Source organism: Arvicanthis niloticus, chromosome 3 (genome assembly GCF_011762505.2).
Source record: "Arvicanthis niloticus isolate mArvNil1 chromosome 3, mArvNil1.pat.X, whole genome shotgun sequence".
In the NCBI taxonomy this organism is placed as follows: domain Eukaryota; kingdom Metazoa; phylum Chordata; class Mammalia; order Rodentia; family Muridae; genus Arvicanthis; species Arvicanthis niloticus.
In genome coordinates, this window is record NC_047660.1 from 67,575,696 (window position 1) to 67,591,779 (window position 16,084).

The 16,084-nt window shown below is 36.0% G+C and overlaps 1 protein-coding gene across 4 annotated transcripts; it reads right to left on the reverse strand.

The window, feature by feature from the left end:
• Positions 1–2,175: 2,175 nt before the first annotated feature.
• Positions 2,176–16,054, reverse strand: LOC117705915 (olfactory receptor 11H6-like). 4 transcript variants are annotated; one of them, XM_076931101.1, is made up of 3 exons: positions 15,846–16,054; positions 15,342–15,525; positions 2,176–3,797 (listed from the first exon to the last, which is right to left on the reverse strand). In XM_076931101.1, exon 3 carries the CDS (start codon positions 3,629–3,631, stop codon positions 2,693–2,695), a length of 939 nt encoding a protein of 312 aa, XP_076787216.1. In that variant the 5' UTR covers positions 3,632–3,797; positions 15,342–15,525; positions 15,846–16,054; the 3' UTR covers positions 2,176–2,692. The 4 variants fall into 4 exon arrangements, with proteins under 4 accessions (XP_076787216.1, XP_076787217.1, XP_076787218.1 ...); XM_076931102.1 differs by adding an exon at positions 9,032–9,150 and having other exon boundaries at positions 15,342–16,054; XM_076931103.1 differs by lacking the exon at positions 15,342–15,525.
• Positions 16,055–16,084: the final 30 nt, after the last annotated feature.

The following is a 16,084-nucleotide window of genomic DNA, read 5'->3' on the forward strand; positions in this document are numbered from 1 at the left end:
GGGTGCCCTTGCATTTGGAGCGTAGATGTTCAGAATTGAGACATCATCTTGGTAGATTTTTCCTTTGATGAGTATGAAGTGTCCTTCCTTATCTTTTTTGATGACTTTTGGTTGAAAGACAGTTTTATTCAATATTAGAATGGGTACTCCAGCTTATTTCTTGGGACCATCTGCTTGGAAAATATTTTCCAGCCTTTTACTCTGAGGTAGTGTCTGTCTTTGTTGCTGAGGTGTGTTTCCTGTATGCAGCAAAATTCTGGGTCCTGTTTACATATCCAGTCTATTAGTCTATGTCTTTTTATTGGGGACTTGAGACTATTGATGTTTAGAGATATTAAGATAAAATGATTGTAGCTTTCTGTTGTTATTAGAATTAGATTTTTTTGTAGCTATTTTTTTGTACCTTTATAGGCTTTTAGGTAAAAAAAAAAAAAATCCTCCTATGATTTGGTTGGAAATGTTTTTCTGGGCTTTTGAGCTGGGATTCTTCCTCTATTGCTAGTATTGTTTTGATATCTTCATAGAGTCCCAGATTTTCTTGATGTTTGTATCAGGAAATTTTTTACATTTAATACTTTTAATAGATGTATTATAGCTGCTCTTATTCTAATACTAATTGTGTCCCCTAAAAGTGTTTGCATGACAGGGTCTGCATGTAGCTCCTGAGAACCTGCCCCTAATTAATTCTGACTGGTAAATAAAATGCCAGCAGTCAGTAACTGGAGAGAAGAGGAGGAAAAGTTTTCGGTCTGCTTGTATTGGGACAGTAAGGAGCAAGAGAAAGGAAGAGAGACACCATGCCTGAGAGGAGTGCAGGACAGAGAGGCAAAACCAGAATGTAAAGGGGCTGTGAGAGGCCCAGAGGGCTGGTCATTCTGGTCAGGAGTGGACAAGATGGAATATAGATATTAGTAAATAGTAATTAGGAATTATTAGCAGGAGGTAGATTTTAGCAGCATGGAAACTAGCTATTAGTTTATTATTACCCAGCTATTGCACTGCTTATGGCATAATAAAATATAAAGGCTGTGTGTATGTGTGTGTGTGTGTGTGTGTGTGTGTGTGTGTGTGTGTGTTTCATTCTGGAACATAAACCATCAAGGCGGGAAGTAATAGAATTTATTAAATGATTAATATAATGCATATATTTCTTTTATTGTAGTTTCAGTGACTAAGATTCTCTGCTCCATGTCTTGTATTCTGTTGGTGAAGGTTGTTTCTGTAGTCCCTGTTTTCCTTCCTAAAATTTTCACTTTGCGAATTCTTTCAGTTTGTGTTTTCTTTATTGCTTCTAGTTTTATTTTTGATCTTGAACAATTTTCTTAATATTCTTCAAAACTTTTTTGTTGTTCTGTTTGTTTCTTTGATTTTGTTAAGGGATTTACTCATTTTCTCCAACTGTTTGTTTGTGTTTCACTAGATTTCTTTAAGAGATTTATTCATTTCATCTTTAAGGACCTCTATAATGTTTATATAGTTGGTTTTAAGGTCTTTTTCTTGTACTTCATCTATGTAGGAATATTCAGGGCCTGCTTTGGTAGGACAGCTGGGCTCTTGTGGAGACATATTACCTAGGCTATTATTAATTGTGTTCTTATTGTCAGAGTCTAGGCATCTGAGTTTGGGGTAATTATAGGTGTAGTTACTGATTTGGAGCTTAGTCTTTGTATAGTGGGTGTTTTGTTCTTTTGTTCTTTAGTTTCTGTTTTCTCTCTGAATTTTTGAAAGTGTGTTGGTTGTGTTTTGTTTGTTTTATTGACCTGCTTGACTGGTATGTTCATGGGGAATGCTTGTGGTGTTGGAGGCTACGGGAAGGGGAGGCCAGAGGGAGATTTATGCATGTATGTATGTATGTATGTATGTATGTATGTATGTATTTCAGTGCTAAGGTCTAAAGGAAACCCTGAGGATTGGGTCTGGGTAACAGAAAGAATATAAAGGAACCACAGCCACCTACCTGTCTTCTGGCAAGCATGGCTTATAGTTGAGCAAGGGGTGTCTACTTAATTGAAGGGTAGGACATAACAATAAGTTGGGATGGGCAGGCTGCTCAGAGATGACCAATGGGACCCATAGGAGGCATGGATGGAGGGTAGAGAGAGCTGCAGCTCTTATCCTGTTGCAATACTGGGGTGACTCTGATAATTGGGTCTGGGTCAAGAGAGAGAGTAGAGAAAGTTCACAGGCAGTCTGCCTTGTCTTCTGGCTTTTTATTTATTTTTATTTAAATTTACATTAGTGATAATTATGTGCTGTGTTGTTTTCTGAATTGACAGCAACTAATGCAATGCAGTTCTTATTCTCAAGAAAATTTCAATTTAATAAGGATGGAAAAGCATGAAGAAATAGACTCTGGGCAGCTAATTATAACACTAGGAATAAAGAAAGACATACTACAAGCAACACACTATAGAAGATACAGTGAATTCTTCTGGTAAGAGTCTATACTGATGGCATGGTACTTATAATTTTGAACTGTCTTTCTGTGAAAAGTTCCCATCTACTTGAAAGTCACTCAGTTAATTAACAACCTGTGATTTAATGCTTCTGACATTGCCATATAAGTTTATGGTCTACAAATATATTGGACCACACTAATTGTTGTTCTGCAATGTACAAAACCAGTGGTCACATGTTGAACATGTCTGGGACTCAAAACTTATTCTAAATAATTTTCTATATCTAAAACCTCCTAAGAACCTCCTACTACTTTTTTCAAAGCATCTTTCATTTCTTTATTTCTCAGGCTGTAGATCATGGGGTTGAAGAAAGGAGTCAAAACTGAATAGAACAAAGTTGTGAACTTCTGCATGCCCTTTGCTTGTCCTGATCCTGGGCTTACGTATGTTATCATTACTGAACCATAAAATAGAAATACAACAGCCAGGTGTGATGAACAGGTAGAGAATGCCTTCTTTGACCCAGCAGAAGAAGGCATTCGTATCACGGCTCTCAGCACTAAGGTATATGAGCCAATAATATAAAAAAATGTGCCAAAGATGAGGAGGGAACTCATAGTGCCACAGATGAGAACAGTGCCTGGAATTGGGACACAGACTGAAGCTAGAGCCAGCAAAGGACCAAGGTCACAAAGAAAGTCATCTATCACATTTGGTCCACAAAATGGCAGCTGAGTAATGAGTATCACTGGGATAAGAAACCAGAGGAACCCATAAACCCAGCAAAATATGACAAGATTGCCACAGCACCTAGTAGTCATGACAGTGGGGTAGTGCAATGGGCGACAGATTGCCAGGAACCTGTCATAGGCCATGATGGAAAGAAATAGACATTCAGTTGTGCCCAGGGAGAAGAAGAAATACAACTGGAGTAGGCATCGAGTGAAGGAGATGGTTTTGGTCATGGAGAGGAAGTTGACCAGCATGTTTGGCACATCAGAGTTGACGTAGCATATCTCTAGGAAGGAGAAGTTGGCCAGCAGAATGTACATAGGTGTATGAAGACGATGATCCCAGTGCACTGCATACACAATTGCCATATTTCCAAGCAAAGTCAAAATGTAAATCATAAAGAATACGGAGAAAAGGAAGATCTGTATTTCTCTTCGGCAAGGGAAGCCTAAGAGGATGAAATGACTCACAGTATGGGAGGCATTTCTGGCTGAGGTCATTGTCTTCTATTCTGTGAAGATTACAGATCCAGAAATTATGATTTTCTGACTCTTCTCTAAGAGAACACATACATATATATTCCAGTCTATAGGTCAATGAATTCCGAAAAGTGTTTCCTATGTGTCGTTTCATTGAACACTCCAATAATATTATTGTTGAGAAAACCTATAAAGTTATATTCATAATTAGAAACCATTGACAAGTCAACATAATGGTTATTAACAGTCTTGTGAAAACATTTTAACATTTTTCTTGGAATTAAAATAAATGTGAAAACAGACATATTCCTCTCTCATTTCTCAACATGTAGTCAGAGAAATGTCTGGCAAAGGTAAACTGGTATTTCAAATTGTACTTAATTCACTTATACAGGTTAGAATTGAAGCAAGGGACCCTGAGCTGATCCAGTGCCACAATGCTCTATACCCAAGTACCACCGGGAGAGAGCTGGTATCCCAGGGTTGCTGGCACACCTGTGAGCACAGGTAACACCACCACTTCTGCTCAGATTCCTGGCCCAAGAGGGACCAGCCCAGAGACATCAGGACACAGGAACCAAGGAACGTCCAGAAACAGAGTCCTTCAGATTTCTGTGTTCACCCCAGGGCTGACCCTGTGCCACAGCTCTCCATACCCAAATTCCTCCCAGAGAGAACTGGTCTCCCAGGAGTACTGTCGCAGAGGCTTGCAGGAGAGACAAGCCACTGTCAGAGACAGCAAGATCGGCTAACACCAGAGATATCCAGATAGAGAGTGGCAAGGGCAAGAACATAAGCAACAGAAACCAAGGCTATTTTGTTATCATCAGAACTCAATTCTCTTAACTCATTGAGCCCTGAATATCCCTACACACCTGAAAAGCAAGACTCTGATTTAAAGTCACAACTCATGTTGATGATAGAGGACTTTAAGAAGGACGTAAACAACTTTATTAAAGAAATACAGGAGAACACAGGTAAACAGGTAGACGCCCCTAAAAAGGAAACACAAAAATCCTTTAAAAAATTACAGGAAAACATAACCAAACAGGTGAAGAAATTGAACAAAATCATCCACAATCTAAAAATGGAAATAGAATTAATAAAGAAATCACAAAGGGAGACAACCACAAAGATAGAAAACATAGGAATGAGATCAGGAGTCATAGACACAAGCATCACCAACAGAATACAAGAGATAAAAGAGAGAATGTCAGGTGCAGAAGATACCATAGAAAACATTGTCAAAACAGTCAAAAATGCAAAATGCAAAAGTTTTTAACCCAAAACATCCAGGAAATTCAGGACACAATGTGAAGACCAAACCTAAGGATAATAGGTATAGAAGAGAGTGAAGATTCCCAACTTAAAGGGCCAGTAAATATCTTCAACAAAATTACAGAAGAAAACTTCCCTAACATAAATATATAATAAGCCTACAGAACTCCAAATAGACTGGATCAGAGAAGAAATTCCTTACATCACATATTAGTTAAAACACCAAATGGACAAAACAAAGAAAGAATATTAAAAGCAGTAAGGGAAAAAGGCCAAGTAACATAGAAAGGCAGACCTACCAGAATTACACCATACTTCTCACCAGATACTATAAAAGCTAGAAGATCCTGGGCAGATGTCATATAGACCCTAAGAGAACACAAATGCCAGCCCAGGCTACTATACGCAGCAAAACCCTTAATTAACATAGATGGAGAAACCAAGATATTCCATGACAAAACCAAATTTACACAATATCTTTCCACAAATCCAGCATTACAAAGGATAATAGACAGAAAACTCCAATACAAGGAGGGAAACTACAACCTAGAAAAAGCAAGAAAGTAATCTTTCAACAATACTAATAAAAGATAGCCACACAAACATAATTTCACCTCTAACAACAAAAATAACAGGAAGCAACAATCACTATTGTTTAACATCTATTAACATCAATAGACTCAATTACCCATAAAAAGAAATAGACTAACACACTGGATATGTAAACAGGACCCAGCATTTTGCTGCATACAGGAAACACACATCAGCGACAAAGACAGACACTACCTCAGAGTAAAAGGCTGGAAAACAATTTTCCAAGCAAGTGTTCCAAGAAACAAGCTGGATTAGCCATTCTAATATCGAATAAAATCGACTTTCAACCAAAATATCAAAAAAGATAAGGAAGGACACTTCATATTCATCAAAGGAAAAATCTACCATGAAGAATTCTCAATTCTGACCATCTATTCTCCAAATGCAAGGGCACCCACATTCATAAAAGAAACTTTAATAAAGGTCAAAGCAGACATTATACCCCACACAATAATAGTGGGAGACTTCAACACCTCACACTCATCAATGGGTAGGTCATGGAAACAAAAAATAAACAGAGACACAGTAAAACTACAGAAGTGATAGACCAAATGGTTTTAACAGATATTTATTGAACATTTTATCCTAAAACAAAAGAATATACCTTCTCCTCAGCATTTCATGATACCTTCTCCAAAATTGACCATATAATCGGTCATAAAACTGTCCTCAACTGATACAAGTAGATTGAAATAATCTCATGGATCCTATCAGATTACCACAAACTAAGGCTGGTCTTCAACAACAGCAACAGCAACAGCAACAGCAACAGCAACAGCAACAGCAACAGCAACAGCAACAGCAACAGCAACAGCAACAGCAACAGCAACAGCAACAGCAACAGCAACAACAACAACAACAACAGAAAGCCCACATATACATGAAAGCTTAACAATGCCCTACTCAATAATAACTTGGTTAAGGAAGAAATAAAGTACAGGCTTTAGAATTTAATGAAAATGAAGGCATAACATACCGAAACTTATGGGACATAATGAAAGCAGTGCTAAGAGGAAAACTCAGCTCTGAGTGCCTCCAAAAAGAAATTAGAAAGAGCATACACTAGTTGCTGTGTGTTCTAGAGCACACCTGAAAGCTCTAGAACAAAAAGAAGCAAATACACCCAAGGTGAGTAGATGGCAGAAAATAATCAAACTCAGGGCTGAAAGTAGAAACAAAAAGACTATGCAAAGAATCAGCAAAACCAGGAGCTGGTTCTTTGAGAAAATCTTCCTTCCTTCCTTCCTTCCTTCCTTCCTTCCTTCCTTCCTTCCTTCCTTCCTTCCTTTGTTCTTTCATTCTTTCATTCCTTCGTTCTTCCTTTTTTAAATCAAATATAGTCTAACGGGAGTCACACTGAAAAAGGAAACTTCAGTTGAGAAAATGTCTCCATCAGATTGTCTAGTAGGCAGAAGATCATCGAGTATTTTCTTGACTGATGATTTACTGTTGCAAGTGCCATCCCTGAACAGGAATAAGAAATCAGTCTGCACAAGATAGTAATTCTATTCCTTCATTACCTCTTCTTCAGTGCCTGCCTCCAAGCTCATGTTTGATTTTCTGTCCTTACAGTACAGATCATTCATATTGTACTGTAAGACATAAGATGAAATAACTCTTTCCTCTCCAAAAAAGCAATTTTATAATTTAAACAATGCAGAAGAGAGAAAATGAGGTTTAAGATTCGATATATGCCACTAGTTCCTCCAGAGTCTAGCCTAGTGATTCATATGATCTATCCATCCATGCCTTCTTCCATACCTACCAGATACAACCCAGATCTTACATCACTAATCAGGCCTAGTTGGTCACCCCATTCAGTGCATCACTCTTTCTGTTGGTTTCAGCCAGGAGCCACCCTACCTGCTATTACAAGCAGGTGCCTTCTACAATGCATTCATCCTTTTTGCCCATTCATATCTCCCTCCTCCTCCTACTCCTCCTTCTCCTTTTCCCCCTCCTCCTTCTTCTAGCCTGAGGAGTTGCCCTGATCTCCTGATTCACATATTCTCTCCAAAATGCCATGCCTTGCCCAGGTTCCACATTTAGTGTTCTGTTTTAGTCTAGTCACACATATCAGCACTGATAGACTCTCCCTAAATGCTGCCAAACATCACCTCATTCTATGGCATATCTAACCTTCCTACATAGTCAAATATGCTCTCATATTCCAGGCTTAGACCAGAAAGTACATCATGCCCATCAGCTGAGTTCCCTCTGTCCATCTGGCTGTATTCCACCCAAACTATTCTCAACATTTAGGCCCAACTGCCAGCCCATCTTCTCTTCTGCCCCAACCTGCTTTGTCCACGTCAGACTTAGAACTAATGAAAGAAGGCCACATGCTAAGATCAGATCATAAAAATACCAACAATATAAAATAACAAGTTAGGACATTTTATCTCAAACCCACCAGTCTTGTAGAGATGCTTGCCAATGAGAATTTCCTGGATGAATCTCAGGACAAAAACTTTCAAAGAAAAATGACAAACTTCATCAAAGTATTCAAGGAGTTTATGGAAGACCCAATGAAACAGCTCAGTGAACTTATGGAAAAAGAACTTAAGGAGAATAAGTGCTTAAGTGATGTCCCCAAAGAAAAAAAAAAGTAAGATGATGGAAGAGACGATGGCAATCTAGGATTTGCGAACGTAGTTAGAAACATTGATGAGAACTCAATCTGAAATGAAGATTGAATTGAAAAGCCTAATAACTAAACTAGAAAATTCAAGGAAAGCCTTAGAAGTATAGTGAATCAAACAGTAGTAGAACAACAGGTATTTAAAATAGAGTAGTTAATATCTAGACCAAAAAAGTAAGGAACCTGAAAAAAGCAAAACACACACACACACACACACACACACACACACACACACACACACAACATAAGGGAAAAAACAGGAAAATATTTACAGGAAATGTGGAATACTATGAATAAAAACCAAACATTAGAATTAGAATTATGAATATAAATGAGGGAGATTTCCAAGTGATTCCAATGACATAGACCAGACCTGCAACAAGATCATAGAACTTCTTCAAAAAAGAAATAAAAATAACCATATTGATACAAAAAGCACACCAAGACTAGTAAAGAAAATCCTCACAGAACATCATAATTAAAACACGAAACATCTGTAACAAAGATGTATTAAAATTATAAGAAACCCCCCCTAAGTCATATATTAAAGAAAACTCATCAGAATAGCAATTGATTTAAAATCTAGAAGAGCCTGGAGCAATGTGTTTCAAGTCCTAAGAGACCATGATGGCCATAGTAGACTAATATACCCAACATAATTATCTGTTATAATTGAATGATAAAGAAAAATTTAGCATAATATAAACAGACTAGAAAGTGTGTCCAATAAATCAAATCTGAGAAAAAAGACCACAGTTATCAAAATACAAAATAACACTGAGAACAGTAACAAAATTCAACAACCAACTGCCTGCAATTAACCCACACATTTCAATAATAACTTTATCAATGGTCTCCATATTCTATCAAAAGACACAGGCTGACTGGATCAAGAAACAAAAACCTACCTGTTGGTTATCTTTGCTTTAAAGATATGAACAATTTTAGAGTATCAGGTTGAAAAAGATATTCCCATCAAATGGAACAAAATGGCAAGCAGGTGTCACTATAATTTTTGACAAATAGACTGCAAATTAAAATTCACCACATAAATAGACATTTTATTCTAATCAATGGAACAGTTAACAAAGAAGACATAAATATCTTAAACATTTGCACTAAATCCAGAAATATCTGACTTTATAAAATATATACTACTGGATTTTAATATACACAGATATATTACTAGTATGTGATTTCAATACCATATTTTCATTGATAGACAGGACATCTACATAAACAGAAAAAATAGAAATATCAGAATTAACTGATATAACAGATAAAATGGACTTAACAGATATCTACAAAATATTTACCAAAACCCAAAGAATATACATCCTACTCAGGATCACATGGAAGCTTTTTGAAAATAGACCATATTCTTGAACACAAAACTAATTTTTGAAAATTCAAAAACATTTAAAATTACTCTTTGTATCCTATCTGACCACATGCAAAAAACTTAAAATTGACTGAAAAGAAAACTCTAGAAGATACACAGACTCATAGATTAAAATCTAGAAGATTAAAGAACTCATTACTGAATGATGAATTGGTCAAAGAAAAAAAAAAAACAAAAAGAAAAAAAATAAAAATTCCTGGAAATAAATGAAAATGAAAACACAACATGCCAAAACCTCTGAGACATATTGAAAACTACCCTACCAGGAATATTTATACCTCTAAGTGCCTACACTAAAAAAGTAGAACAAAAGAAAACATAAATAACTTAATGATGTAAGTTAAGATGTTGAAAAAACAAATCACAGCCTAGTAAATGGCAAGAAACAATAATTTAAAAAACCAGAAATCAATGAAATAAATACAAAGAATAGAACTCAAATAGCCAACAAGCAAGATTGTAAATCAGAAGTGAACAGAAACACATTTTAATGAACAGCAAAGAAATTAAAAATATTATGAGGATATATTTCAAAAAGCAATACTCCATTAAACTGGAAAACCTAAATGAAATGGATAAATTTCTACATGCATCCACACCAGAAAAAGTAAACCAAGAAAAAAATCAACAACATAAATAGATAAGATTGAAATAATAAAATACAAATGAAAAATAAATAAACAAAACATTCAAAGAGATCTACATCTTATCCTTCACAAGCTTTTAAAAAATAAAAACACAAGGATATCCCTACCCCCACTCTCCACCCTACCAGACCTCTAAACTCCCTGGGGCCCTATAGGGGGTTGGGGAGGAGGTATGGGATGTGGAACAGTCTGAAGGTGGACTGGGTGGGGAAGGGGGAATAAAATCTGGAGTATAAATAAATAAATAAATAAACAAACAAAAAATTAGAAACAGAAAGAGTACTCCAAAATTCTTTCTATGAAATCAGTACCACTCTAATAACAGAAGTAGATAAAAATATAAAACCAAAGAATTATAGGCCAATATCCCTGATGAACATAGTCTGAAAAACTTAAAAATACTTGATAGCAGCCTAAATACATACATCAAAAAATTATTCATCAGGACTAACTTGGCTTTATACCTGAATTGATGTTATGGTTCAACATTTGCAAGTCAATAAATGTAAAGACAATCTCCAAAAATGCAGAAAAATCTTTGACAAAATACCCATTCTTTCATGATAAAATACATAGAAAATTTTTGTCTAGAGGAAACATCTCCAAATAACAAAAAGTATGTATGAGAAACTCACATCTAATGTCATTTTAAATGAATAAAAATTTTAAACTATTCCACTGATGTCATTAATGAACAGGGATGTCCACTCTCCTTACTACTTTTGAATATTGTGCTTAAAATACCAGCTGGAGGAATAAGACAAGAGAAGCAAATTAAAGGGTTAAAAATAGGAAAAGAAGAAGCAAAGCTATACCTATCTGCATGTCACAAGATACTATATACTGATGACCTCTAAAATTTTATCATAAAACTCTAGAAATGATAAACAAATTCAGCAATGTGGCAGGATACAGAAGCAATTTGCACAAATCAATAGCTTTTCGATATACTACCAACAAGTATACAAATATGAAGATCATGAACAGATTCCCATTCATGGTGGCCTCAAAGAAAATAAAATACTAGGAATAACTGAACCAAGGCAGGGAAGGACTTCTACAATGAAAACATTAGACCACAGAGCACAAAGACAGCAGTAGAAAACGTAAAAGTATTCCATGGTCACAGATATTAAATCATGGATGTTGTAGGTAAATAGATAGAACTAGAAAAGATCTTATTGAGTAAGATAACCTGGACTCAGAAAAATGTCTAATGTTCTTTCAAATCAGTTTCCTAGCTCCATACTCATATGTAAGATCACAGCCTGTGGTAGTATCTGCAGAAACCAGGTGATTAAAATGGGACCATTGTAGGGGTGGGGTATGGAGAGAAATAGAGAGGAAAGAGCAGGGTACAAGTGATGTGAAAAGTGAAGTAGGAAAGGGGGTCCTCATAGGAAAGGGTGAGGAAGATAAAATAACGGTAAGGATGTCTGTAAAGGGCCTAAGGAATCATATCATTAACTACCTATAAAACGTTCTAATAGATATAAGTGTGTGACCATACATATATAGATTTAATGAACTTTTCTCCTCTGGGCTAACAATGCTTCTTCCAAGAGCCAAATACCTTAAGAACTTCAACAACAGGCATGAGAAGCCTTCTTGATTTGTTGGTCAAAGTTGTCCAAGAGATACCTAAGACACACAGCCTTCTGCTATTACCCTTGTTTTCCACCAGGAGGTAGTAGGTGAGTCCCTATTGTGGAAGAAGCATTTCAGACACAGGCATCAGAGAGCCCTGGCTGTAATTGACCTGAATTTTTCCCCTCAGAAAGCTCCATGCAAGCTTCCAAAGAACAGAAGCAAACAACAGCCTTACCCAGGTATGATGCCAATAACCACATTCTATAATCTCTGTACTTGGGAGCCTGAGGTAGAAGGATTGCCATGAGTTTGAGGATAGTCTGAGCTACATCATGAATTCTAGGGAAGCCTAAACTACAGATTGACACATTCTCTTCAAAAAAAACAAACAACAACCAACAAAAGCAAACAACCCTAGCTAATTAACTCCAAACAGATTACACTAAACCAAACTGAACAAGGCTCTTGATTTGACCTTGAAGCAAGCACACACACACACACACACACACACACACACACACACACTGAACAACAATACCACCATCATCATAAAAACATAAAGCAAAACAAAAATTGTTTTTTTTTTCTTCCCTTTTTCCACTACCAAAATAACCAGGGCTACCAGTTTCTTTCTTGTCAGATGTCTCTGATCTCTCTGGCAGATACCACTGTTGTCTTAGCTCAGAGCACCATTTCCTGGTTGCTGCTCTTGTGATTTGTCTAAAGGTCACCTAGGTTTCAACCTGGAAAACCTGCTGGCTGACTCTTTCCATAGGCTCCCTCCTCACCTCACTTCCCTGTGGACCACTGCACTGAGAGCAGAGGAGGAGGCAGCCTGGGGAAGCTGTGTTTTGATGGATCCTTTTCTTGGTTATTATTTAACTTAATGTTTTGTTCAGCTCAGTAAAATCTGTTTTTTTTTTTTTTTTTTAATTTTTAAATTCAAAGGAAAGTAGGAAGCTTATCTAAAACGTAGGCTGCAACCTAGCTCAAACTTTAACTCAGAAAATATTTTGTGAATTAATCTATCATCTCTGATCTATTTATATTTGTTTTTTTCATTTTATAAGCCCAAAGCTCTCAAATTGTCTATTAACCATTTCTTAACAACATGCATTCTCTAGAAAAAAAAATTCAATGAACCCATGAATAAATTTAACCTAATCTGTGCAAACTTTGACAGTTTTCATGTTATGTGTTAACACGTATGGCCAGATGTCACACGAAAGTGTATTGGAGCAGCATTGATCCAGGTGTAGTCATAGATGTGCAAGTCTCTTTGCTAATTATAATGATACACAGAAATTAGGATCTTAGATTCCCCAATAAAGACAGTCAAGCATTGGACTGCAGGATTTTTAGCTCTGCGATTGACCATGCATGTGTTACTCTGCACCATGCTTTCGATATAAGAGCAAAGAGAACAAACATGACCCTAGTTTTATTTCCAGTTGATTATTTGTGGCTGCAGGAGAGGAGCTACCAGCATTTCCCTGATGTAATGGGGGAGGGGGTGTAGCTTAAACTTTGGAGTTTCATTCGTAGCAAATGATCAGGTGCTATCAGAGTGTTCACACCAGCCAAATGACACAAAAAGCTATGATATTGCCATATATCTGGGTGACTGCTGTTCTCAGGTCCTAGGGGCTTCCCAGGAGACAACTTAGCTTTGGAAGGGATTAGTGGTTTTGAAAGTTCTTCTCCCCTTTTTATTATTGTATTAAAGCCTCTAGAGCTTGTTCACAGAATTTTTTGAAAACTAGACTGGTCCCACCCGATGCTTTCTTTGCTGAGTTTTTGAAGTGAATGACGCTCATCACTTTATTCTGTCAATTTATTAAGAGTGTTAAGATTTTAATTGGCTGTCAAAAATTAAATTCACCTTCTCTTTTTATTGTGTATACTTAATATATATTATGTGCTCCATGTGTGTGATTAAATATCTATAAAATGCTAAACTATTTCAACTCCAAAAACCATCTGTTCATCAATATTTAAAAACAGTGCTTGTGTGCAGCTAAAGTAAGAATAAATGTTTTTTTTTAAGGTATTGAAAAAACCTACATGTCTTGGGAAATGTTTTGGTATATCAGACCACTTATTGAAAGTTTTATAGAAGCAACTTTTAAATTTTATATTTGTGGCATTTGTATCTTACGTTCCATTCATTTCAGTTTTTAAACATTCTTTTTCATTCTTTAAGTTTCTTTAGATAAGTCAATAATGAATTTGAATTCACATTTGTAAATTCTCTTGGCATCTTGGAATATAATATATTTAGATTTGAGAGGTTAAGGTTTTTAAAAAACAGAACACTTTATTTTTATGTCAGTTCTGTTATTTATTTTGTTTCTTTCCTTCCTTCCTTCCTTCCTTCCTTCCTTCCTTCCTTCCTTCCTTTCTTTCTCTCTCCCTTCCTTCCTTCCTTCCTTCCTTCCTTTCTTTCTTTCTTTCTTTCTTTCTTTCTTTCTTTCTTTCTTTCTTTCTTTCTTTCTTTCTTTCCTCCCTTCCTTCTTTCCTTCTGAGGTGAGACTTGATGAGTGAGTAGGCTGACCTTGAACTTGCTACAGTCCCATGCCTCTGTTTCTTCCTGAGTTATGCAGTTACATACAGATGCACATCCTAGATTTCTTTCTAGTATCTCTTGTTTTGTTCTTCCTTCTTTGGAGTGCTGATCATCCTTTGTCTCTGATTTAATCACAGGCATCTTTGACCTTGTCTTTATGTTTCATCTTGCTCTCTAGGTGTTTATTGGCTTGGACTAATTCAAATCTCCAGCTAAGTTTTTAGAGAGCATACTATATTCTGGTATGTTTTTCAATACAATGAATGTCTTGTAACACATATTTATACATGTGCATGGTAAAAGATCTTTAAAATAAAAAATATTATTCTTTTTAAATAAAATTGAGGGACATTTTAAGAAGTGAAATTTCACTAAATATTGTGGGTACTATATCACTAATCTAGTTTATACATGAAGCTTACTAATTTAAGTATAAAAATATAATTTTCTCCCATTTTTAAATTAGGAAGACAAATAATTAGGAAATCAGGAGTTGTTATATTTGCAATGAAATGGTATTCAGGAAAACAGTTGGCGTGAAATGTCAACTTAAAAAACTTTCTGGCAGTCAGTTTAAAGCAAACAGAGATTTTAAATCATTTAGTCTCAATGAATAAAATTAGAGATGGAGAAATAGTGAATAAACACATTTAAAAAGCATATCAGAACTTCCTGGCAAACCTGTTAACATGCAGACTCTGACTTAAAACAAGAAAGTAGAAAATACTGGTTCTTTGTGTGGCAAAGGTTTATGTAGTTCTTCATATTTATAGAGTTCTTCACCCATTAAGAGTTTATTTAGTTTAATAAATACCTTTTTTTGCTAGAAAAAGGAAATGTTACCAAGTTATAAAATATGAAAAGAAACAAAACTGAATGTTAATAGCATTAAGTGTTATGATTAAAATGACAGACTGCTTTTTCTTTCTTCATGTCTATGCTTAAAAAGAGTTAATGTATATTACTTTTATAATATGAGAAAAATATGCAATACTGATTTTGAAAGAACTTACCATTTCCAAGTACATTGTGATCTTTGCTGTCTCTGGCATATGGAAAGCTGCTAGGAAGACTTTGAGTCACACTTGACTTACCATGGGGGAATCCTATTGCCCCTTCATTTGCGGCTTTGATTGACACAGAAGGGTCTGAGCAGAATACCCTAAGTGCTGTATTTTACTTTCCGGTGAGCAATATCTTTTCATAAACACAAGAAATAGAGGTCAAGTTTTAAAACATCACTCTAACACTATAGGGAGTAATACCTACTAATTTATGAGTTAAATTTGTAAAGGCATTAGTTCACAGGTGGTGTTTTACTGAAACTCAATACATTTAATTTTGAGGAGAATCCTGAAGTTAAAAAAGCTCACAAAGCCACAATAACAGGGAAGACTGAGTGACACAATAAACTAGTTTTAATTTGGCTTTTTGCCTTTTTAGTTGATGCAGTCTGTGAGAAATGGCTCATTTTAAAGCCAGAACTGGTCGATAGAAACATGCTTTCTTCAACTCACATTTTCATGCTGAAATTATAACATGGATTTTCCACGTTCCATTCGTGGAATGGAAACATCTGTTCTTTGTTGAGGCCGCGGGGGCTCAGGCACAGACTGAGAATAGGAAAGTGTCTTCAGATGAGCAGGTCTCTTCTCTTAATCCTCCCTGATCTCAGAGCTCTGTCCCTTGTGTTTACTTTTGGAATGCATTTGAGGATTTTTGTTTCCAGTTGGAGAATATGTTCTCTCACCTCTGA

What these genes read in the sequence shown, in the direction of transcription:
- LOC117705915 (XM_076931103.1), bottom strand. Translation starts at nt 3,631, where the DNA reads ATGACCTCAGCCAGAAATGCCTCCCATACTGTGAGTCATTTCATCCTC.